The sequence below is a fragment of the Eurosta solidaginis genome, chromosome 4, assembly GCF_040869045.1.
Source record: "Eurosta solidaginis isolate ZX-2024a chromosome 4, ASM4086904v1, whole genome shotgun sequence".
NCBI lineage: Eukaryota > Metazoa > Arthropoda > Insecta > Diptera > Tephritidae > Eurosta > Eurosta solidaginis.
The window spans coordinates 57,465,115-57,490,281 of record NC_090322.1 but is presented as its reverse complement, the minus strand read 5'-3'; the positions used below and the strand labels follow the sequence as shown (position 1 = coordinate 57,490,281).

Below are 25,167 nucleotides of genomic sequence, written 5' to 3'. Positions count from 1 at the left end.
ACTTTTTTCGCCTTACTCTTCTCTCTCCATCGTACGAAGTGTTTGTTCGTGATAGCCGGTAACTGATTTTTGATGTGTTGACGTCGTTGCTCACGATATGGAAGAATACCGAATGTAAGCCTGAAAAAAAAATGTTGCGTAATGTGCGAAAACTGTACGCGGTAGGGTTGATATGACAGAATTCAGACAGAAAATCGTGGCAAGGCAAGGAACGGAAATGAAAGGGACAGAACAGAAAAGAAAGGGAAGCAAAGGAACGGATAGGTAAGGAAATGGAAGCAAAGGAATGGAAAGGAAAGGAAATGAAAGGAAAGGAAAGTAAAGGAAAGGAAAAAAGTAAAAGAAAGGAAAAGATAGGGGTGGAATGGAAAGGAAAGAAAAGAAAATAAAAGAAAAGAAAAGAAAAGAAAAGACAAAACGAAGGGAAAGGAAAAGGAAAAAGAAAAGAAAACAAAAAGAAATAAAATAAAGGAAAGGAAAGGAGAAGAAAGCAAGGTAAAGAATGTACAAGGAAATACATAAATGGAGAAAGAGGATAAATAAGCAGTAAGCAACTAAACCGGACGGCATTTTATCACTATTAACGGCTTGTTATCTATTATTTATCGGTTTGTAATCGATGGGTTGTGGGCGTGTCATCCATTTCTTATAGACGAGTTATCGGTTGTTGTAGGTGTGTCATTGACCAGAAGGAGACCAGTTATCGAAACGTAATAAATTTGTCGAGGAGTGATCGGTTTTTTAGCAAAAAATATCAATTTCTTATTTAAAAGTAGACGATTTCTTATTTAAAAGTTATCTATTGTGATCGCCGATTTATCGGTTTTTTGTGGAAGGACACCGATAAAACTTCAAAATAAAACCAATGACAGATCTTTAAACCTTCGATAACATGCAACATACATAACAAACCAATTAGAAGCTGATGACTCATCTTATCCGATAAAAAACCGTTAACTATACGATAATAACTCACTGTTGATAAAAAGCCGACTAAGCTCTTCTCAAAAAACCCGAAGTTTTTAAGATAACTAGAGCTCGCCCAGGGATTGAAGCTAAACAACAGAGGTAACTTTAATTTCAATAAATAAATGATGGACGGACTAGTACCTTAGTGGTGCTTGTTACCGGGACGTACTGGATCTATATCCCGCACCTTCGGGCGCGTCTTTATCGCCACAACAACAACAACAACAACAACGCGTATCTATACTTGGTACTCACGCCTATTTTTCTCGGCAGTTCGAACCATTTAATTTTCAGAACTAAATCGCCTCCACTTCTCTCTCTCTAATTGAAATTGTGCATGCAGCTGTTCATTAAAATTTCAGCGCTTTAAAAATTAAACAAGTCAACATGATTAGCTAATTAGCCTTGCTAACGATTTCAAATATCCGGAAACGGAAGTTCAACCAAATATGCATTCTAATTTACCAAATACAAGAATAAAATAAAAATATATTAATTTGACAATAGCGCGCTGGCGCAAGCGTTTCTTGTTCTGCAGTCAAAATTAATAGCATTTAACTATCTTTTTGTTTCTACTTCAACATGCCGGCTTATTTTCAAGCAAGAACTTTGTACAAGATTAAATATTCTTATCGATTTTTTTGTTAGAATTTGGAACGATGCAGTGGTGCTATTTGGTAATCGGTGTGTTGCGCGAAGATATACACTAAATATTTCTTTACGACTGTGGAATAAATGAATGAGACAAAAAACTTGATTCTTATGCAGAATGTTTCGATAATTTAAAATGGGCGCAAGTTCAAGGTAAATCTCATAAAATTAGAATTTATTGTTGAATGAGAATATTAATTAGAATGAGGAAAGACATAAAAGCTTTGCTTTTAATGGAATAGAACATTTTGCATATTTTATTGTTGAAGTTGGAGAACAAAATTATGCAATGATGTATGAGGAACCGGATTATGTGTGACTTGCAGAATTACCAAATAGGGCCCATGGACAAAAATTGGTTTTGTGAATTTAAATGGTCGGTAATGACAATGCCTAAGTGATACATTCCTAAGTTGTTTTAATATTTTTTTTTTGCAATAAATAACATATTTTTATGACGTGCTATATTAAATCGGCCTACTATTGAAATGTGGTACTTGGTAGAATTTAATGATTTTGTTTGAACCGTTTCGTTGGTTGGTAAATCTGTGATTTCAACGCTTCTGTTTTTTTATCATTCATAAGCGTTTCTATCAACCATTCCTTTTTTAAGTTGACTTGTGACATATATACAAGCCATGGGAATTTGTGAAAATAAAAGCAATGGAAACTTTTTTCATTAAATAATTTATTAGTAATATCTTGTTTTTTTGTTAAACCATTCGTTTTTTCCAAGAAACTGTCCCTTATTGTAAATAAATTTATTAATTTAAATGAGACTTCACACATGGTTGAAATTTTTTTCTTATATGAAACTGTGCGTTGATATGAAACTATTCATTAATAACCTAGAACTTTCTGCTATGAAAAGCCTCTCTCATCTGCCTTATGGATGCCGTTCGGAGTCGACGTAAAATATGTGGGTTCCGTCCCGACAATCTGCAGGAAAAAAAGAAGAGCGACGGAGATTCTAAAGAATATTGGCCTGTAATCTCTTAGGATGTTATCGCGCCTTGTTTTTATTTATTTATGAGACTTCGTACTGTTCAGTACTTACGTGAAACTTCGTATTTGCATGCATTTGCATAGAATGCAGGAACGGAGAACTGTACCACGCCTACATTAAGACAAAGCTATATACAGTTCTCTGCAGATTTTTTATTTTACGAAGAGCGTTTAAAATGTTTTCTTTATAAAAAAAAACCTATGCGCTCTTCGTTTTGAAGAAAATATAAAACATCCTGCGGAAAAAAATTAATACGAACTTGAAGAGACTTACAATTTGTGTTTTGTTAGCCTAAAATTGATTGGGCTAAAAAGTGCATACTCAGAAAAACCCATAAAACTCTGAGAAAATTTCGGAATTTTGTTAAGAAAAATGTTTTTGACGTTGGCTGGCAGATTTTCAGTTACGAAATTCATGGAAGTTTTCTCTTAAATTAACAAAAATAAGAAAAGAACAATTGAATTGGTGAAATTTGATAAAAATTGCCACTGCTATTTTCATATTCGCTGCTGTACATACGCAGGTAGACATGCTAGCAAATGATGGATTTTTACCATTTGATTTAATTTGGGAAGCGATGTAGCGGACTGCTCACGCTGAATGCGTATTTGAATGTTTGGTTTACAGCGAACAAACAAACAAACAGGTTTTTTTTTGTTTTTTTTTTTTTGAGACTTCATTTCCCGATAAAAAAATCGACCTGCAGCGAAAACTGCACACAGGTTTATTATTTGCCAAGCTCTCGAATGAAGAAATTAAAACATTTCGAACGAAATTTGGCGTGGAGTAACTTCATCTTATGCTTCTTATTAGCATGTAAATTTAACGTAGTTGCTGTAACGAATTCTGTTGGTCACTGCTATTTATTCTTCGCGAATCGAATAGCAAATCAAATAAAAGCAAAAACGAAATAAAATTGAGCATTACTAATCAAAAAACTTAAAAGAAATAATCAAAGTGTGATTCGAAACATTTGAATACAAAACGAATTCTATGAAACAGAGAAGCAATAAACACAGAAATTAAAAAAAAACGTGACTGCAAATATTTACTACTTAATACAAAATGCATGCTTAATAAATCAAAAACGGTGATAGATTATGGAAATAATTAGACAAATTATATTTACCAAGCGGCACTAATTGCAATTTGTAAATATATGAGATTGAGCGCGCGTAATTATAGCAGCAAAATGAAGTTCAAGCGAAGCTAAAAATATTAGCAAATTATATAATGTTTTTAGAAATAAGTCAGATTTGATGACTCATTGACGTTAGAGTGCGTATTTTGATGATTTGATATATTTGTATTTGCTTTTTGTTCTTAGAAGAAGGTCAATAACTAACGGAAATGAAAGCTCAATCAAAGATGAGCTACAACAAGTAAACAAGATTTAAGCATGTTAAGGTATTTTACAGCTTAATTCAATAAGTTATATTCTAACGAATATTAGTGACACTAAGTGATACTCACATCACTAGTCTGATGCTAAGTAAATGAAGCCACAACAACAATAAAGCAAGCAGTCACTTGTATCTACATAAGCGAATCAATCATTATGTCTACACATATGTACGCACACGCAGCGGAGAGAGACGCACAAACACATGCATATATCTGAGATACTCTTAAAGGTAGGCAATCATCTGTGGAAGTATCACTCGCATATACACGCGCATATGAGAAGCTATAACGTGCATCTGAGTTATAGCTGGTGAGTTTATAGCTGGTAAACAAATAGTAAATTCTAGAAACGCTTAGAAATATGCAAACGAGGAAACCGAATAGTATAAAAGCAGCGCCAGCTGACGCATGGCAATCAGTTTGATTTAAGCACGTTATCTGTTGAGAAGTAGAAGTGTTATTGTGAAAGTAGTCTAATAAAGACCATGTTGCATTATTGAATATTTGGATTTATTTATTTCGAAGGAAGAAAATGCCGGTACGAACTCACGACAGATTTGGTACAAAAGAAATAAAAACCAACGAATTAGAATAAAGTTATAAAAGTGTATTTAAAAGGATAAATACATATGTAAACAAACAAAGTAAGTATGTGGATTTGTAGGTACAATATGAAGTTAATCACAATAGAAAAACGTATAGATTACCTGTAGGACACGATGATGGGTGGATGCGATTCTGATGAAAGTTATCAAAAGACTCCTCGTTCCAGCCAATCATTAGTTACTGAATTGGGAGAACACCAGCGATTCCCAACCATTGCAAGCCTTTTGGCTTCAACATCGCCATTAAACGATAATTTGAATGTTGTACGTTTTACTAAAACTATTTAGAACAACATGGCGGCCGCCATGATGTGGTGGCAGCGTGCTCCTCCTACCCCACCGAAGATTCTGGGTTCACGCCGCGGGCAAAGCAACATCAATATTTTAGAAACAAGTTTTTCACAGAATGTTTTTATAAGCGAAGTCGCTCCTCGGGAGTGATTTGGCAAGAACTCCGAGTGTATATCTGCCATGAAAAGCTTCTAAGTGAAGACCTATCTGCCTTGTAGATAACGTTCGAAGTCAGCGTAAAACATGTAGGTCCCGTCCTGCCAGTTTGTAGGAAAAAATAAAAGGAGCTCGAAGCAAATCGGAAGAGAAGCTCGGCCTAAAATATCTTCGAAGGTTATCGCGCCTTACATTTTTTATTTCGAACATCAGTACGTAGGGCTTGAATTCATGGAAAATCTGTACCAACAATGATTCGGACGCAGATAGCGTTATTAGTGTGCAGTGAGTGCGTTCGATGAAAGAGAGGTCTGTCAGCCCTGACAAAACCTAACGTTAGGACGAGAACGAGACTGGGATTTTAAGAGAACCCTCTAACAATCCTCAATTTCGTGAGGCAAGAGGTAGCGATCGGCTGAATCCGACAAGCGTGTTTTTAAGATGCAGAAGGGGGAGGGCAAACGCTCCAGTCCCAGAGCCAAGACCGAACAGATTGTAGGTTCGGCTATAAGTGGATCACTTTTTATACAACGCTGTTTTTTTGGTTTTGGCAAGCTAATAAAAAATCCATATTGCTTGATTCAGATTTATCCCCGTCTTGTGAAATGACATCGGCCGCTTGAAGTTGGCTTCTGACATAATCATACACCTATTCTATTGTTATATAGTCTTCATAAGTATGTTCTTATATCGAGGGTTTAAAAGTGTTGAATATTTATGGAGCTGAAATTTCGCCTATAACACAACCATAATGTAGAATCTATCGAAGAAAGAGTTAAGTGCAGTTTCTTTAAATATAAACACATCTACAATGCCTTTTGCAAATGTTGCCACGTGAGCTTTAATAAGACTATGTACCAAGGCACGGACTAACGACAGTGTCACATATTACACTATTTACTTTGTCAAACGGCTTTAAAATTTTAACTAAATTTCTAAACATCCACCATTTAAGGCCAATTTGATCACAAAATATACATATAAGGTACATACTTATATGAAGTACTTGCTGTCAACCAAGAAAGAGTCGGCGTATTCGCGCCTTGGCAGCCACGTCACAAATCACGGCTATAAGTTCGAGACTGTGAAAGATTTCGTCTATTTGGAAACCAGCCAGAAAAAATAATTTCAGCTCAGAGAATAACTCTGGTAAACAAGTGTTACTTTGGACTAAGTAGGCAATTGAAAAGTAAAGTCCTCTCTCGACAAACGAAAATCACGCTCTACAAGACATCTTCAAGTCAGGTGCAAAAAGACTTGAGCTTCCTTGGTGCTCTCAATTGGCGTCAGCTATCGCGACACAGGGAGAGCTGGCGTGACTTGCTACAAAACGGCCAAAATCGTTTGGCGGTTAAGCGCCAATTATTGATGTTGAAGATTCCGAGTTTAAGTTGATTCACGCCGAGCTTAACTCGGTCACCTAGGGATGTCGCCGAATATACTACAAAGATATTAAACGTTTAACCATATATATGACATCCTTAATGTATTGTAACGAATTTAGGGAAACTCCACTTATTTTACACCTTCTACTAAAGTTCATATCGGTAAACTGTTATTTATTTAACCAATATTCAATAATGCAAAATGGTCTTTATTAGACCACTTTAAATGTACTTCACAATAACACTTATACTTCGCAACCAATAGCGTTCGTAAATCATACTGATTACTGACTACTCAGCTTTCGCTGCTTTTATACTCTGTGCCCAAATGTCTAGACGTTTCTTCTGCTAAAATTTTCTACTTGGTTACCTGCCATACGCGTCGCGTGTGTATCTGTAGTTTATAGCCTCTCGCATAGCCATATGCGCGTGTATATGTTAATACTACTGATAACTGTGTGTGAGTTATCTCTTCGTTTCCTTGTATGTATGTGGGTAAACGATGGTTAATGTGTTTATGTAGCTTGCTATAATATTTTAGGTGTTGTGCATTTACTTAGTACCAGCTTAGAGATGGTAATATTCGTCACACTGCCCTCCACCTAAGTCTACACGCTGCCAGCCTCTCCAAATGAACCACTTTCATTTTGTTTCGTGGTTTGCCAATGGTTTGTATGTGGTAAACTACATCGTTGACTCGTTTTATAACTTTGTATGGGCCTTCCAAATTAAAATGCAATTTCGGTGACAAACCTTTTTTCCGTTGTGGGTTGTATAGCAGCACCAAATCTCCTTCCAGAAAACCTTCCGAATTATTGTTCTTGTCGTACCTGTGTTTCATCCTATTACTCATTATCCTGGACCGTTCCCTCACACTATGTTGTTTCGCCAATGAACTACTTCGTAGGGCTTGATCTTGACGGATTGACTTTGCATAATAAGTATCGTGTTGACGTTTCACAACAGTAGTGCGCGCTGGCTTGAAACCATCCTTGCATTCCTTCTGGAAAATTCTTTCGTTCGTTTCAGTGCGTCCATTAGGGTTTGTCAATGCCAGTGTTTTTCTCGCAGATACCTTCGGTTCTGATTTGTTTGGCCCATTCGTTCCATCAACTCTTGGCCAATCTGCTGCCTTTGATTTTTGTCGTTTTTGTCGAATCTCTTTCACCAGTACTCTCTTACTGCTGAACCAAAACTGAAGTTAAGTGGCACATCCTTATTATTATACTGCATAATCCTTCTCTGTATGTCGATCCTGATGTCATAGTCAACTAAGAAATCCACTCCCAATATGACTTCATCAACGATCTCTGCCACAACGAATTTAGGTAGAACCATAACCTCCCCAATTAAGACTTCACATACCACTTCTCCCCGGACTTGGTTATACTCGCCAGTAATCGTACGCAATCTCGCTCCAGGTAATGGCTTTACTCTCCTGTTGACCAAATCAGATCGAATTAAGGAATGAGATGCGCCCGTATCTACGTCAGTACACGCTCCTTGCCATCCACATTTCCTTTGACGGTAAGACTGTTCGATTTCCTTCCAATTTGCGAGATAGGTATCAAAGGACATTCAATAGCTAGGGCAAGTTTTCGATCTTTACATCTGACTCTTTCTCTTCCAGCTTTGCGTTTACGACCAGCCAAGTTGGAACTACCAGGACCGGTGCTGCAATGACGTGCAATGTGACCTGGGTTACCGCACTTGAAATATTTCATAACTCCGGCATTTTTCTGTTGTGCTCCCTTCAGTACTTCCAAAATTGTGCCTACCCAATCTGGCCTTCCTACATCCACACGGCGTGCTTTGAAAGCTGGTTTACTCAATAGTGAGACAGTTTCCTGAGTCAATGCATGTGATACCGTTTCTGCAAATGTTGGCTTTGGGTTGCCATTTATAAAGCTCTGAATCTTTACCCTTTCAGTGTATTCCACGTGTGCGACCGCATTTGCCAAATGAGCCAACCTTTCAACATCCGACGCAAATTCGTGCAAAGTCTCATTCGCCTTTTGGTAACGGTTTTGCAACTCAATTTGGTATATCTGTTTTCTATGCTCGCTTCCGTAACGTCCCTCGACAGCGGCCATCAATGCTTCATAACTGTTCCGCTCGTACTCTGGAATAGTCTGTAAGATTTCAGCTGCAGGCCCTTTCAATGCCACGCACAGTTCAGCAACTTTATCTTCCGCATTCCAGTTGTTCACTGCTGACGTCTTCTCAAATTGAAGCTTGAATACCTGGAAAGGTACGGAGCCGTCAAAAGATGAAGTTTTTACCTTCGGATTGCTCGCTGGATCAGCTGGGCGATTTAGTTGTAACTGCTGCATAAGACCTTTCAACGCTTCTTTCCTCGAGTTGTACAATTTTTGCATCCTACTCTTCCAGTTTCGCAAAGAGCTGCGATGATACCTGTTCCGAAATTTGTGTCGACATTTCAGATATACGTGCCTCTAGCGCTTCCAGTTGAGATGACATATATGTCTTCTGTTCTTCCAATTGAAATGACATTTGCGACGATATTTCTGAAATGCGTGCCTCCTGTGACTCCAGTTGAGATGCCATTGTCGATGTTTGTGCAGATATTGCAACCAATGTCATGTTAAAATCTGTGCTCGTCACTGCCTGCGGTGTTTGGTTTTTTTTCTTCCATTTTCGTTGTTGTCTTGCCGCTGTCAGCATTGATTACTTCAAATACCATAGCTACCCTTAGTCGTCTTTGTAGCGCGGATTAATTGCCAATAATAGCCAATCCGCGGGGTTTCAACTCCTCCTTCAGATGCTGGATATTCAGTTCACTCAACTTTGCCATGTCCAAGTTGTATTCGCAATCTTCGGAATTTATTCAACAATTCCTCTTCTGACACCAATTGTAACGAACTTAGGGAAACTCCACTTATTTTACACCTTCTACTAAAGTTCGTATCGCTAAAATGTTGAATAAATAACTCCAATATTCAATAATGCAAAATGGTCTTTATTAGACTACTTTAAAAGTACTCCACAATAACACTTATACTTCGCACCCAATAGCGTGCTTAAATCAAACTGATTACTGACTACTCAGCTTTCGCTGCTTTTATACTCTGTGCCCAAATGTCTAGACGTTTCTTCTGTAGTTTATAGCCTCTCGCATATCCATATGCGCGTGTATATGTTAGTACTACTTCAACTGATAACTGTGTGTGATCTGCGTGTGAGTTATCTCTTCGTTGCCTTGTATGTATGTGGGTAAATGATGATTAATGTGTTTATGTAGCTTGCTTTAATGTTTTTGTTGTTGTGCATTTACTTAGTACCAGCTTAGAGATGGTAATATTCGTCACAGTATCAATAGTAGCGTGTCTGAAATCCAATTTGCTTGGGGCTATATCCACAGACCAGTAATGATTTCTCCTAAATAAATTTGTTTCCGGCAAACGCTTGGTTAGGTTCAACATCCTCCCGGACCATGAGAGTATGGATCAGTCCGGCTGCTAGGATCCACTCTGAGGATGCCAGCTTGTGGGTGAGATGCAACATATTAAAGGAAGTATCACTGAAAGGCGCTTTTCTGTTTTACTTCGGTTAGGTTAGGTTAAAGTGGCCGGACGTTAAAGACCTCGCATAGACTGAATGTGTTCATAGTGTTACCAAAATTTGTTTTATGACCAAACGGAAAAACCCCAATTAGGTGCCTGGACTTATGTTATAGAATAGCTCCGTCCTCATGGCAAATACTCGAATTCCTCTAGGGCTAATCTTGATAGCTTCGCCGAGATCTGGCAAATCTGCGGGGCCTTGACGTGGCGAGCGCGAGACACGAGTACAGAATTTGCTCAACCATTTCTTCTTGCAGCTCGAACTTCCTACATCTGCTGTCACTGACGAAGCCTAACCTATAAGCATGTGATGCCAGAACTCATCGTCCAGTTAGAATGCCCATCGTAAGCCTAAAGTCTTCTCTATTTAGAGATATGAGCAAATTTGCGAGTCTACCTCGTAGGATTTGGAACCATTGGTATACACGTGTGTAGTTGTTCGACCATTTCCGCGCCCTAGAAGCAAGGTTTTTCAATTACAAACAAATTTTTCTAACGGGGTCGCCCCTCGGCAGTGTTTGGCAAGCACTCTGAGAATATTTCTGCAATGAAAAGCTCTCAGTGAAAATTCATCTGCCTTGCAGATGCCGTTCGGGGTCGGCATGAAAACAAGTAGGTCCCGTCCCGCCAGGTTAGGGCGCCATAGTAAAGTATAGGCTTGGTAATTGCCGTAAATACACAATTACAGAGCGTGAGCGACAGATCTCCAAGTGCACTCCAGCATCCTCTTGCATACATACAGTGCACTGAAGCCCTCTTTGTTACACATGGAGTTTCCACGACAACTTACTATCTTGAATAATTTCTTGATATTTAGTGCTGTTCTTTTTCTTGTAGGGTTACCCTTCCCTGTTTAGGCCTAGTCCAATTCGGGACTTTATATTTTCTAGTAAATATTATAAGATCGGTTTTTCCGCGTTGGCGGTAAGCCCGACTTCAGATGCCTAGACCTATACATCCCGAAGCGCCCGATACATCAGGGAGTTGATTTGCGATTGACATATGCCACTTATGTTAATCTTCGTCAAAAAATCAATCCTATTATCATGTTTCATCAATTAATCAGTATTCGGTAATGATTCATCTAATTTTTCCATGTTTCAATTTCGCCCTTTTAAATAAAAATGTATACTGAGTCTAGATGAGTCCGTGTAGCAGATAAAGCTAACCCAATGCTTAAGTAATCGCTTTAACGTACAATCAGACGAATGCATGGTGTGGCTGTTTATGAAGAGAACGAAAGACTTAAGCAACGAACTTCATAAATGTCATATAGCAGTGAACGATGCAGTTTAACTTCTTTTTAATTTAAATAAATGCTGGATTGCGTTTATAAGGTTAATAAACTTAGTTTAAGCATTCATAACAAAATAACGTACAACTAACGGTTTGCTGATGAGGTGACTTACGCAACAAATGTCACTAAATGAGTAGCTTACATGCGTTCACGCTTCTTCACCTTAAAATTATAAAAGGTTCACGCTAGTCTAACAATTAGCAAGCGATTTAATTCAACAAACAAATATTGCGAAAAATTCGCTTAAGAAGTTTAAGGTATAAAGAGTTAAAACAAATAAAAATGTAAATACAAAGCGAAAAAATTGTGAGTTGAACGCTGTTGTTGTTGTAGCAGTGCTTCGCCCCATCCAATAGGTGGTACCAATCACAAATTGTCATCAATATCCTCTAACGGGAGTCCAAGGAAACTTGCTGTTTCAACAGGGGTGGACCATAATGAGAGGGGTGTTAGAGGCGTTGGTTCCACAATACAATTGAAGAGATGGTTGGTGTCATGTGGGGACACATTGCAAGCAGGACATATAGTATGGATGTCGGTGTTGAATCTGGATAGGTAACAGTTTAACCTGTTACAGTACCCAGATCGAAGTTGAGCTAAAGTGACGCGCGTTTCCCTAGGGAGAGTGCGTAAAGAAAAATACCCAGAACTAGCAGTGGAGGAACTTCTAGTTCTGGATATTTTTCGTTAAGTACTAGATTCGCCGGGCAATTCCCGGCATAGTCCGACGCCTATTTGTGGATATCCCTGAGGACCTCCTTGTGTTTTTTTGCTTCATACGGCTGTCTTCCCAGATGCCGTATTTCCTCATAATGCTTACGGAGATTACCCCTTAAGCCCCTGGGTGGTGTAGTCTCATCAACCAGATATCTGCTGGGTTACCCAGGTTTCTGGGTATTCAACAGAAACTCTTTGGTTAGCATTTCATTTCCCTCCCTAATGGGGAGTACTCTCGCCTCATGATGTAGATGGTGTTCTGGGGACATAAGAAGACAGCCCGTAGCGGTTCTGAGGGCAGTACTTTGACTGGCCTGTATTTTCTTCCAGTGAGTAACCTTTAGCCCTGGCGACCATATTGAACGCTCGAACGAAAGTGTATGTGTATGTATGTACATATATATATTAAGTAAATGAAACAATAATAAAATACTTTATGGGACTGAATAAATCCCTTGTACACCCCCTTTCCTGTAATTGTAACCACAATTAGTGTATTCAAATGCACATATAATTTTTTTAATGTCATAGACATGAGGAGCAATTATTTTTATCGTTCATACTTATATTAAATAAATTTGAAAATTTGTTACGATTGTAAAAGACTGTGTAATTATAATTGATTTTCCTTTGCTTAAATACATATCACGATTGCTTAGTGAAAAGTCATTAGAAAAAATAAACTTCAAATTGTGGTCGTAATAATTAATTGCATATGTAGTAGTGCAATTCTAACTAATGTTAATGGTGTAAGCAGATACGCGCGATGAGTTCAGAACAACTCCTATTCTAAGGTCAAACTTATTTTGCTATCATTAAAAATGTGTTAATGCGGGTTTTTAGCTGCGCATGAATTTATTGAAAAACTTTGTAAACAAAAAATAATAATATGCTGCATCTATACTACCAATTCTCATTCTAGATCTGCGTTCGACTTAGGAAAGAAATGACGTTAGGTTAAACTGGCCGGTCAATAAATACCTCACATAGCCTAAATGTGTACATAGTGCTACCAGAATTTGTTTGAAGACCAAACGTATGAACCGTAATCAGGTGCAGGGTCTTATGTTATAGAATAACTTCATCCTCTTGGCAAATTCTAGAAGTTTTCTAGCATCTAGCTTAATTGCTGCCTCGAGACCTCGCAAATCTTTGTTCCCGTCTTCGGACAACACGTATTCTTATTAGACTATTATCACTCTTTAAGAGTTTAAGAGAAAACAAAAATGTAATAGCTGAGAGGTTAAAAAGTTTCATTGTATACCTTTATACATACTGAGAGTCAATTACGAAGAAAATGGGAAGAATAGCTAGGAAGGAGTAGTTACTTTACTTAAGCCGTGATCAGTTTCCACAGCCTCGCCTACAAACGTAGTAAAGTTTCGCACTGGTAATCAGCTACAAATGCTCAAACGTAAAAAAAAAAACACTATATATAAAAATAAAAGATCATTTTAAAAGTAGTCCTTAATATTAGTTATTAAAATTACGAATATTTTTGAAATAGCCTTGGCAGGAAATTCTGCAACAACCAGATCAGATTATAAATTTTAATTACGTTGGACATAATTTCGTTAGCACTTAAGCTTAACACATATATATATGTACATACAAAAAAATATATATGTATAATATAAATTACATACATATATACATTGAATATGTATATAGGTTGTCCTGTATGGAGAAGAATGTGAATAAACCAGAATAATTTAGTCTAATATGGTTTGGTAAACTTTGAAAAGTGGTCTGAAATTATTTGGTTTTGGGCGTGTTGATGGGGTTTCAATAATCATGAGACCATGGAAGGGTGGGCGAAGGGCAGCTTTAAATAATTGCGAAAGCTGCTAAGCATGGAAGTCTAAGGAAAAATGGAATTTAGGCGGTACTGGTCTGTTGTTTTGCATGTGCGATAGTTTCCTCAGTGTGACATATCTTTTTCTGTATGAACCTTCCCCCCTCATAACAATTTGTCATTAAAATTTTATAGATTATATCGAAAAGTTATAGATTTTGGTATTTGAGTGTTATCGACGTGCAGAACGGCACGAAAGCGACGAGCTTCAGTTGCTGGCTGATTTGAAGATAAGCGAAACTTCCAAAAAATCCGGCGTGTTACGGAAGGTTTCAAGACTGAAGCGTTACTGATAATAGCGATTTGGTAGCTGACGTACAGAGTGTGCTTAAAATGTGGTGGGAACACCATAGAAAGGTCGAATCACATTCCCTCAATTGTGAAGCAGGTTTTGTTTTATTATAATTCCTGGTGCTCAGAACGGGTTGTTCACGACCCCTTAATACTTGAATGGAATTGCATCATGTATCTGATGAGCCAAAGCATAAGAACATGTTACAGCTAGATATTCGTACTTGATATAGAATAGTAATGGAATTCAAGGTGAAGTTGCCATGCACCCGGATGCCATTATCTTTAAAATGGCAGGAGCTTGCATAGACTCCATATCAGACCAAGGTAAGAACTTGTGATTGAACCGCCCCATTACAAGCTAACTTGGTACCAATGATTCGGCAACGAAGTGTTGAGGTAGGCAACATGGAGCCGATAGTTGGGCCACATGCATGACACCGTGGGGTTGAGTCTTCCATTGACCCGTACTCAAGTTAAAGCATATTGAATAATTGTCCATTTGCGCTTACCTCACTCAATCAGGCAGTGGGAGTTTAAGTCGCTGGATTTCATCATATGAAAACAAATTTTTACTACGAGGCTTTTATTACTAAAGGCATTTCCGTATTTATTTGTGTTGCCTCATTAATTCAGGTACACTTACCAACTCTGACTGCTATAACTGTGTAAGTTTGACCACCACTGGTCTCAACAGCAGCCAAAATTATTAAAAAATTGTATCAATCATATTTTTCTTTTAGTTATTTTTTTAGATAAAACTTCAATGAATCTACCAGCAATGGAGAGAAGTTTAAAGATTTCATTCAAGTTTCGCATTTTCTATTTAAAGTTTGCAGAATTTTTTTGTAGCGTATTCAACTTTAGGCTAACAAGTATAAGTTTTAAGTCACTCAAAATTCGCATTGTATTTTGAGAATTTTTTTTCTCGCTTTGTTTTAGATTTACTTGAACTCTTAAACAACCTTCGAAACAAAATTTTCAAAATCAATTCAAATTTCGAGAGCCTGATAAATTTTACTTGGTTAGAACAAGATTGAAAGGGCTACAAAGCTACATACTAAAAAACCCCAAAATAAAATATTCGAAATTTCGGTGCAGATTTTTCAAAGCTCCTCGAATTTTTAGTTTTTTTGAAAACTTTTTTTTGCATAGCTTAAGTTACATAATTCATTGAAGTTTTTATTCAAATAAACGAAAATAAATAAGAGAAGCAAATAATTGATTACAAATTTTAATAAATTTTAGCGATTTTTTCCTGTTCCCACCTGACAGATATTTCTCTTAATACGTCGGGTTAATATCGATTTTTTTCAAAGCCAAATTTGTATATAACACATATCCGATAAAGATCTCTCACCTGAAAGGAAAGCAAAGGAAAAACAAAACATCAATTAAAATTTATAAATTATACAAATTTACACTCAATTACAGAGGAGATATAAAAGATAATAGAAAATTGAATAAATAAATCATTGAGTAGAAAATGACTCCAATTATTATCGATTTTTGTATGTTTGTTTATTGGTGTGTTTAGTTTATACTTATATTTAAGAATTCATGAGTTTAACACCGGCTTATAATAATTGAATTTCAATTATTATGTTTTTTCTAAGAGAAACTGAAAAGAAAGAAACATTTACTGGCATATTGCGATGGACCATTTCGAAAACCGCCAACGTAATCATCATCAGGCAATTTTGTAATGTTATCAAAGGTTTCACCGGGATTCGAACCGTGAATCACATGGTGAAACTGCAGTAGCCTTTAACCACTAGGCCATCTTGCTGGTATTTGTTTTCATGCTTAATTCAGGTTTTCTCATTTTTTTGTTTATAGTATAAAAACAAACCATTTAATAATATTTGTTTACCATTTGTATTCACAATTAATTATTCTTGGATTTTCCATTCACAAATGCTAATCACATAATTTCTGTTTTTTTTTTTTTTGCAGTTCTGCCATTTGACGTCATTTCAACGAAGTCACACACTGCTACAATGAGCAAGCGCAAAAAGCTGCAGCACCGGTTAACGTGATAGCAAAGAGAGAGGGAGAGAGAGAGAGAGAGAGAGGGATCTAACTAAACCATATAGCACAACGTAGAATGCAGCAACAGCAACTCCGAGTTCAACTTAAGCACGCAATCCAAAGAAAATGGTACTAAATCTCCTCTTCATAACAACTGTGATAAAGTCCACTTTTGGTGTGGTCACTACGGGGCTCTGGCTTATACCGCTACTCCTTGCCGCCATTACCTTTTACCGCTACGACAACGTTGATCCAGAATCGAGACCTATAGACCAGCACACCTTGTTTACGGAATACGATTTTATAATTGTTGGCGCTGGTTCGGCTGGTGCGGTGGTGGCAAACCGCCTTACAGAAATACGAAAATGGAAGGTATTACTCATTGAAGCTGGCCCAGACGAAAATGAAATCTCTGATGTACCATCGCTGGCCGCATATCTACAGTTGAGCAAACTCGATTGGCAGTACAAGACACAGCCATCGAATAAGGCGTGTCTCGGCATGAAGAACAATCAATGCAATTGGCCGCGTGGCAAAGTACTCGGTGGCTCCAGTGTGCTTAATTATATGCTTTATGTGCGTGGCAATCGCTACGATTACGATCATTGGGAAGCGTTGGGTAACATCGGTTGGGGCTATGATAATGTACTGCACTACTTTAAGAAATCAGAAGATAACCGTAATCCATATTTGGCGAATAATCCCTATCATACGCAAGGTGGTTTGCTGACTGTGCAAGAATCACCGTGGCATTCGCCGCTAGTGGCCGCCTTTGTTGAAGCTGGACGCGAAATAGGCTATGAAAATCGTGATATAAATGGCGAAAAACAGGCGGGATTCATGATTGCGCAAGGCACTATTCGACGCGGTTCACGTTGCAGCACTGCAAAGGCGTTCTTGCGCCCTATAAGGTTGCGCAAAAATTTTCATCTCACCATGAATTCGCATGTAACGAAAATATTGATTGAGCCCAGCACAATGCGCGCGCACAGCGTGGAGTTTGTCAAAGGCGGTAAAGTATTTCGTATACGCGCGCGGCGTGAGATTATTTTATCAGCAGGTGCCATAAATACGCCACAAATATTAATGCTTTCAGGTATCGGACTGCAAGCGCAGCTAGAGAAACATGGCATACGCGTATTACAAGATCTACCAGTCGGCGAGAATTTGCAAGATCACGTTGGTATGGGTGGTCTGTCATTTTTGGTTGACAAACCAGTTTCTATAATACAAGATCGCTTTAATCCTACAGCGATTACTATGCAATATGTGCTGCGTGAACGCGGTCCAATGACAACGCTTGGCGGCGTGGAAGGTTTAGCATTTGTGCATACGCCCTACTCGAACAGCAGCATCGATTGGCCCGATATACAATTTCACATGGCGCCAGCTTCTATTAATTCCGATAATGGCGCGCGCGTTAAAAAAGTGCTCGGTCTGAAAGAGTCTTTGTATCAAGAAGTCTATAAACCAATTGCTAATAAAGATACTTGGACTATTATGCCTTTGTTGCTGCGTCCACGCTCACGCGGTTGGGTGCGTCTGAGCTCCGCAAATCCTTTTCACTATCCGCTTATAAATGCCAACTACTTCGATGATCCGTTGGATGTGAAAACATTGGTGGAAGGCGGTAAAATCGCGCTGCGTGTCGCCAATGCAAAAGTCTTCAAACAATTCGGTTCGCGCATCTATCAGCGCTCATTACCTAATTGTAAGAAACACCAATTATTTTCGGATGCTTACTTGGAATGTCAAGCGCGCACAATTTCTATGACGATTTATCATCCTTGTGGCACCGCTAAAATGGGACCAGCTTGGGATGCAGAGGCGGTAGTCGATCCACGTTTACGGGTTTATGGCGTACGTGGTTTGCGTGTAATTGATGCGAGTATTATGCCAACCATAAGCAGTGGTAATACAAATGCGCCGGTTATTATGATTGGCGAAAAGGGTGCTGATCTTATTAAAGAGGATTGGCTGCTCAATCCGGAATATCGTGCAGCGGCGCCTAAGAGTTAACAAATCGAAGACTGCTTTGAGGGAGTGCAATGTGCAATGCAGCGGAAATCTTTGGTTGTTTCTCAAGTGTAATGCTGCCAGTGTAATGGTGACTCACTAAATCTGGGGCGTACTACCTAAGCTTTATATTATAGCCCAAGCGGTGCCATTAACAGTTGGTGTTTCTTCTTCAAGAGACACTATCTTAAGTATGAACATACAATTTGGTAGACAAGTTATTTTAGTAATTAAATAGGTTTCATAGAAGCTAAATCGAAACGAGTCATTATTATACCTAGATATTTAATTTTAAAGTAATTCTACTTCACATGATTCCATTTAGTGTAATTGTTTATCGTACATAGGACTAACGCACGTTAATGATCAGAAAGCAAAGAATGATCATGTTTTGGTATACGTGGCGCTTAGAACAGTCCTTAGCCGGATATGAATCTCAAACGTTCCGGTAGGTTAGACACGGCTCACTTTTTGCTCTGTATGACGAAGGTTACGACTACTAAGAAACGTCGAAATGCACCTTCTAAGTGCTGCGTAGTTACAGTACCATTGACGCGCTTAATTTTTCTCTAGCCATGCCTACTTATGACTAGTTCATAATACCCCCACCAGGTTAGGGGGTTTAGAATATACCCGCGGCAGTTATGCCTGTCGTAAGAGGCCACATAAATACCTAAATGTTTCAAAGGGTTGTGTAGCGTAACCCAATTGTCGACTTCATGGGACTAGGGGGTGGGGACGGGATGGCCTAGAAGGTTCAAAGTGGTCATATTAAAGCGTTTCAGATATGGTCGCGGTAGTACCTTAAAGGAGCTTGTTAATGGAACGTACCGGATCTTTATCCGTGAAATTACCATCGATAACACTTCCCAAAACCTTCGGGTTGTGTATTTAGCGCTACAACAAAAACAACAGTAGTTTATAGTGATTAATTTTAATTTATTTAATCTTTATTATTACACTACCACATTTCCGTTAAACATTCTTACATATTTATTTCAAAATGTAAATAATATTTTATTTTATTTAAAATAATAATTTTTTAATTTAATATTCAATTAAATACACTGAGAAAAACGTGTGGGTGTAATGGTTTAATTTTGTTAGCGTACAAGCTTGGATATCGAGGTGAGTACGATTAATAATTTTATGAAATAAACTTAAGTATTTGTCAGAGCTGTAACAATCAATTAGACTTCCAGTGAATGATTGCACGACTAATTTGATTGCATTCTAATTCAATTGTAGTTTTGCGATTGTTAAAATTATAACTTATAATCTATTAACAATTCGACTCGATCCGATTGCAATCAATTCAGATGCTCAAATGAATACTTTGATTGCAACATTTGAAGTTTGAGTGGTTTAGGTGCTGGACATCATCTGCAGCTCTGTTAGTTTGTGCGTATATACTTATACGTTGTTAAGCCTCGGTGCTACACTCTCTAGCAGAGAGCCTTTCCGAGTGTAGGACTCCCTTTTGCTTGCGTTGTGCCACCCCATAAGACCTAACCTCCCAATGCATGCGCATTTTCCGGCAGCTGGTTCCACTTTTTGAGTTAGTTCGGATACTGAAGCAGCTTACGATCGCTCTTTGCTACTTCCGTGTTACCCAGCTAAGCCGCCATCTTCCCGTTTTGCGAGGAGAATATTCCTCACATGTAACTTCCGCTTATGGATGACACTGCGCGCGGATAGATTGCCTAGTGTAACTCCACCCTTCTCTGTTGCTGTGCGAAGTGATCGCATTCAAAAAGATATGGCGTGCGTCGTCTATGACCCTAAAATATAGGTAGTTCAGATTTTCAATCTTACCCATTCTCTGGAGATATTCCCGAAAGTAGTCCTGACAAGTTAAAAACTGTGTGAGGTAAAAAGTGACCACTCCATGTGACCCCGCTTCAACCATGGCTCAAGCTCGGGGATCAGTTCCTTGATCCACTTGCCTACAGCACTAGCCCGTATATGTTTGCCATTAATCGACTTAGGTACCCCACGGTCTGTGCAGGCTCCTTAAAAGTGTGCCAAGAAGGTTGGCATGCTATCTAGCCTCACTCCAAGGTATTTCGTGAAGTTGTGTCTTTTTGTGCCTGCTGTTCTACAACCATCATATTGATTATGATGGGAATTCGTCTCTTTATGAAGATCACGATTTCAGTTTTCGCTGCGGTAAGCTGCGGTCAATCATCCATGCATATTACTTGGTTTCCTTAAGCTGCGCCAGCTTGCAGTTCAATGCTGTAATTACAGCAGCCTAGCATGTGCAAGCGAAGAAGCCTTTAAAAAAACCAAATGTCATACGTATGTCCGTCGTTTGCCCATCGTTTGTTCAGGAAAAATTTTCGTTTGTCTTTTTTAAAAAGTTATAACAAAAATATTTTTTTTTTTTCGAAAAACCCCCAAAATTTTTGTTTCTCTTTATTGTGCTAAATCGTATGTCCGTCGTTTGCCCATAGTTTTTCCACGTTTGTCCAGGAAAAATTTTCGTTCGTCCACCTTTTGTTAAAAAGTTATAATAAAAATATTTTTGTTTTTTTGAAAACCCCCAAAATTTTTTGTTTCTCTTTATTGTGCTAAATCGTATGTCCGTCGTTTGTTCATCGTATGTCAACGACATACGATTTAGCACAATAAAGCGAAAAAAAAATTTTGGGGTTTTTTCGAAAAAAAAAAATTGCTTTCTATAACTTTTTAACAAAAGGTGGACAAACGAAAATTTTCCCTAGACAAACATGGACAAACGATGGGCAAACGACGAACATACGATCTAGCAAAATAAAGCGAAAAAAAAATTGTTGGGGGTTTTTTCGAAACAAAAAAAAAATATTTGTATGAGTTAAGCGGGGATTGCCCTAATTGCTTTAAATGTATGAAAACATTTATTTGAAGCAATTTTTAATTTATAATCGAAACAGCTGTCGCCTTGTCCGTGCTGATTTCACGTTGTTTAAATGTTTCCCAAATTATTAAATAAATTATAAATTATAGATTGGTTCAAATAAATGTTTTCATGCATTTAAAGCAATTAGGGCAATCCCCGCTTAACTCATACAAATAGACAACATAGGTTGATTCGTTGTAGTTCTATAAAATAGAACAAAACCAACAACAATACCAGTTTCTACGAAAAACCGCCTTACTAACGCATAACTTATACACATGATTACTTACGGAGTATGTTCTGTGTATAAAGAAAATATGAAAAAGAAGACAATTGAGATCAGATTTACAACAACTAAGGCATGACGTGGCTGAATGCGTCTGTAACACTTCAACTATCGTAGGAGAGCGGGTTCAAATCCCACTCCCGGGAGAAAAGGCTTTGAAGAGATTTAAGAGGTATAATCGAAACAGCTGTCGCCTTGTCTGTTCTGATGTCACGTTGTTTAAATTTTTCCCAAATTATTAAATTAAAAGAAAATATTTGTGTTATAACTTTTTAACAAAAGGTGGACAAACGATAATTTTTCCTGGAAAAACATAGACAAACGATGGACAAACGACGGACATACTATTTAGCACAATAAAGCGAAACAAAATTTTGAGGTTTTTCGCAAAAAAAAAAAATATTTTTGTTATAACTTTTTAACAAAAGGTGGACAAACGAAAATATTTCCTGGACAAACGTGGACAAAGAATGGACAAACGAAAGACATTTGCCTTTTTTAATTACTCGCACATGCAGGTGCCAACTTCACAGAGCTATGATTGTACGCAAAACATGACTGCAATCAATTAGTAGAAAGTGATTGCTGATTGAAATTTTTATAATTTTATCAGATAAAATATAATGTGATTGATTTATTTGTTGTATTTTGTGATTCTGGTATATGGCGAATAACTTTTGAATAGTTCCAAACGAACGAGTATTAAACGAGGTTTGTAAAGAAGTGAGCGGACCGATCTTTGCTTCCCTGCGCAACTAAAACTGGTGACAATTAGGAGCACCAAGTTTCTTCTAACTCAGTGTGGGTCTTCCACTTCATTTGCTATCAAACACGGATGTCTTTACAAATATTTCCTATGCCGTAGCGTCTTCAATCATTTGCATCACATGACCCAGCCAAGAATATGTTGATATCTGTAAAAAGTTCATACTTCCTTCGATACACTCAGTTGGTATCACAGGAATGACCATAAATTTTCCGGTGGACTTTTTTCGAATATTCCAAGCGCCATCCCAAACTTTTGGGCGTCGAGAGTAAAATTTACTTTTCAGTCGCGCACGCAGGCCAAAGTAGGATTTGTTAGAAAAAGCTCTTCACTGTTTCGAGTTTATAGCACACAAAAGTGTCCTTTAGCATTGGGTTCAATAGGGCCTCGCCTTGTCTGAACTTTCGCTTGGTTTCGAAACGCTCGGAGAGATTTTTCTCAATCCTGATAAGGTCCAATTTGCTGACAGTAAGATTAAGTGTTTTTAGGGTGTATTCGAAGTTAAAAGTATACAGTACTTGTATTCTCAACTAGAGCTACTTGGGCAATGTCTCGGGAAGGGGGACGTAGTGTTATCTGTTACGTGAGCAGCGTGTTGAGGGAAATCATTGCTTCTGTTACTGCTCGGACTTGCTTCGCTCCAAAAGGGGTTTGCGTGTCCTGGTTGTGCATAGGTTGATAATTAGACCTCGTAGAGTGCGAACAACCAGGACGCTGTTGCTTTGCATGCCGGCGACACTAAGGCAGGTAGGTGGATCCACTTAAAGTGGAACCAGATACCACAGATACTTAACTTATAATACGAGTCAGGGCTGTAGGATAGGAAACTGCTCGTTTACTTACGCTGGTGTTTAAGTCGACAAACATAACTTTGATGTCATACAAAAGGTCCTTATACCAATTGGCCACCTTCAGAATGGGCGTCGGGCAGAAGTAAGACTTTTTGTTGACATATATACGTCGATTTGGTGTGGATCGCTAAGAGACGCTTGTTTCGCGCGAGCGAAAGTCCTTGACGACGAAGCTCTTCTACAGGACTACTTCTTGACTTTTTATACGTCCGTAAGTTTTTGCAGTTGCAATGATGCACTGCACGGCCGTCGATAGTTTTCTAGATCTTAAACGAAGAAAAACTAAAAAGGATGCTATGAAACTAGCATTCATGTGCTGAACAAAGTATATGTGACCCGGCCTATGAAAAGGTGGCTTATGACTCAAAAAAGAAATTGCGAGAAACAGCTGTTAAAGATAAACAATGCATTTCTTCAACTTCTTAGTAGTAGTAATTTTTTTTTTAGTCATAAGCCACCTTTTCATAGGCCGGGTCACATATTAAGTCTTCCTGCATTATACAGCGGACTTTCGCAGTTCCCAATGTAGTTTGCACATTAGTTACTTGCAAAAAAATGTTATTAAATCAAAGTTCAAACTGTTCAGAACTATAAAAAATCTTGTCGTTAAGAAATGACATTTGTACATTGCATGTAAATGGCATAATCAACTAATTCAACGTAATGTGTTCGAATAAATTACACTGTACAACAAATGTGGATCTTTTTTTACACTACGGTATCGATGAGATTTCTCAGGAGGAGGCCTAGACGGTATTCACTTAAGTTCGAATCGGAACCAAAATCCGAGCAAAGATGGAACTAGGCCTATAATTAAAGGGGGAGCCATTTCCGAACCGAACTGATAAATGAAGCCGGAACCGAAAAAAAGTTACACACTCCTTGTTATCAATAGTTTTCATGTCTAAACGTCACTGTATGGGGGAATCCAGAATATAAGCGTAATGTAAGTGCAAGCGTAAGGGTAGTGTTTGGAAGTGACGGTGCGTGGAATTGGCGTGCTGCATGGTAATACAGGATGTAAGCGTAAGTGTAGTCGCTACACTGTAGTGTAATGCAGGAACAATGTACGTGGTAAAGTTTATAAAAGTGAAGTCAGCCAAAAAATCAAGGCTAGGAAAGGGAAGGTGTTATCAATTTGGTTTCAAGGAGTTGACTATTTTTTATAGATGAGTTATCGTTTGGTTCTGGGCGTGTTAAAGGTGTGTTGTCGATGAGGTATACACGATTTATCGTTTTTTTTTTACCAAAATTGTTTAGATTTCCTATCGATAACAAATGCTATCGATTTTTTATCGAAGAGTTATCGACTTATGAAAAAAAACATGATTTATTGTCGAAAATTTATGTATATGTTATCAAAAGCTACCTATGTGTTTTCGAAAAGTCACGGAATCTTATTGCAAAGTTATCGATTCGATTTCAAACATTTTTGGATTCGTTATCGATGTGTTAACAAAAGTTTATTGATTTGTTATCAATTAGTTATCGATTAATAATGGACAAATTAGCGACCATTTATCAAAAATTTATCGATATATTATCAAAATTTTATCGATTTGTTATAAAAAAATCATCGATTTTGTTATCAAGAAGCTATCGATTTGTTATCGTAGTATGGCCAAACTATCATCGGCGTGTTTTCGGACTTTTATCGATTTATTATTGAAATATTATCGATTTGTTATACAAAAATGTGTTTTCTAGACATACATGTATGTATATTGACATATCGAACTTTAGGAGTACTTGGAGCTCACGTCTTTTTTTTTTTTTTTTGTGACGCGAATTTTGTTTAGTCATTTCAAGTGAAGAGAAACTGTTGGTTTAAAATTGCCAGAATTCTGGAAATTTAACATATTCTCTATCAATCTAACTGATTTTTCTGTTAAAAGAACTGACATAAGGTCAGCGAAGAACTTTCAATATTATGCAAATACGTCATCTAATTGTAAAGATAAACAGGTTTCAATACTTTATTCTTACGACCATGGTCCGGCAGATATCTCTGTCATATCTACAGACTGTTATTCTGATGTTGATGAAGGTCAGTTATTTTAACAGTTTTTATTGATATTCTTAAGGTGGCAGTAGTAGTTGTTAAATGATGGACTTTTTGTTGCTG

At 37.8% G+C, this 25,167-nt stretch overlaps 1 protein-coding gene across 6 annotated transcripts in view; it reads left to right on the top strand.

The window, feature by feature from the left end:
• The window catches only part of LOC137249815 (glucose dehydrogenase [FAD, quinone]), a 35,449-nt gene extending 16,222 nt beyond the window's left edge, over positions 1 to 19,227 (top strand). For 5 of the 6 annotated variants that reach the window (XM_067781763.1, XM_067781757.1, XM_067781758.1 and 2 more), the window contains one exon: positions 16,168 to 19,227. In XM_067781763.1, the coding sequence (XP_067637864.1) occupies positions 16,369 to 18,261 (1,893 nt within the window). In that variant the 5' untranslated portion in view covers positions 16,168 to 16,368 and the 3' untranslated portion in view covers positions 18,262 to 19,227. Of the gene's footprint in view, positions 1 to 1,617; positions 1,774 to 16,167 lie in introns of all 6 variants that reach the window. The other variant, XM_067781761.1, reaches the window with a different exon arrangement.
• Positions 19,228 to 25,167: the final 5,940 nt, after the last annotated feature.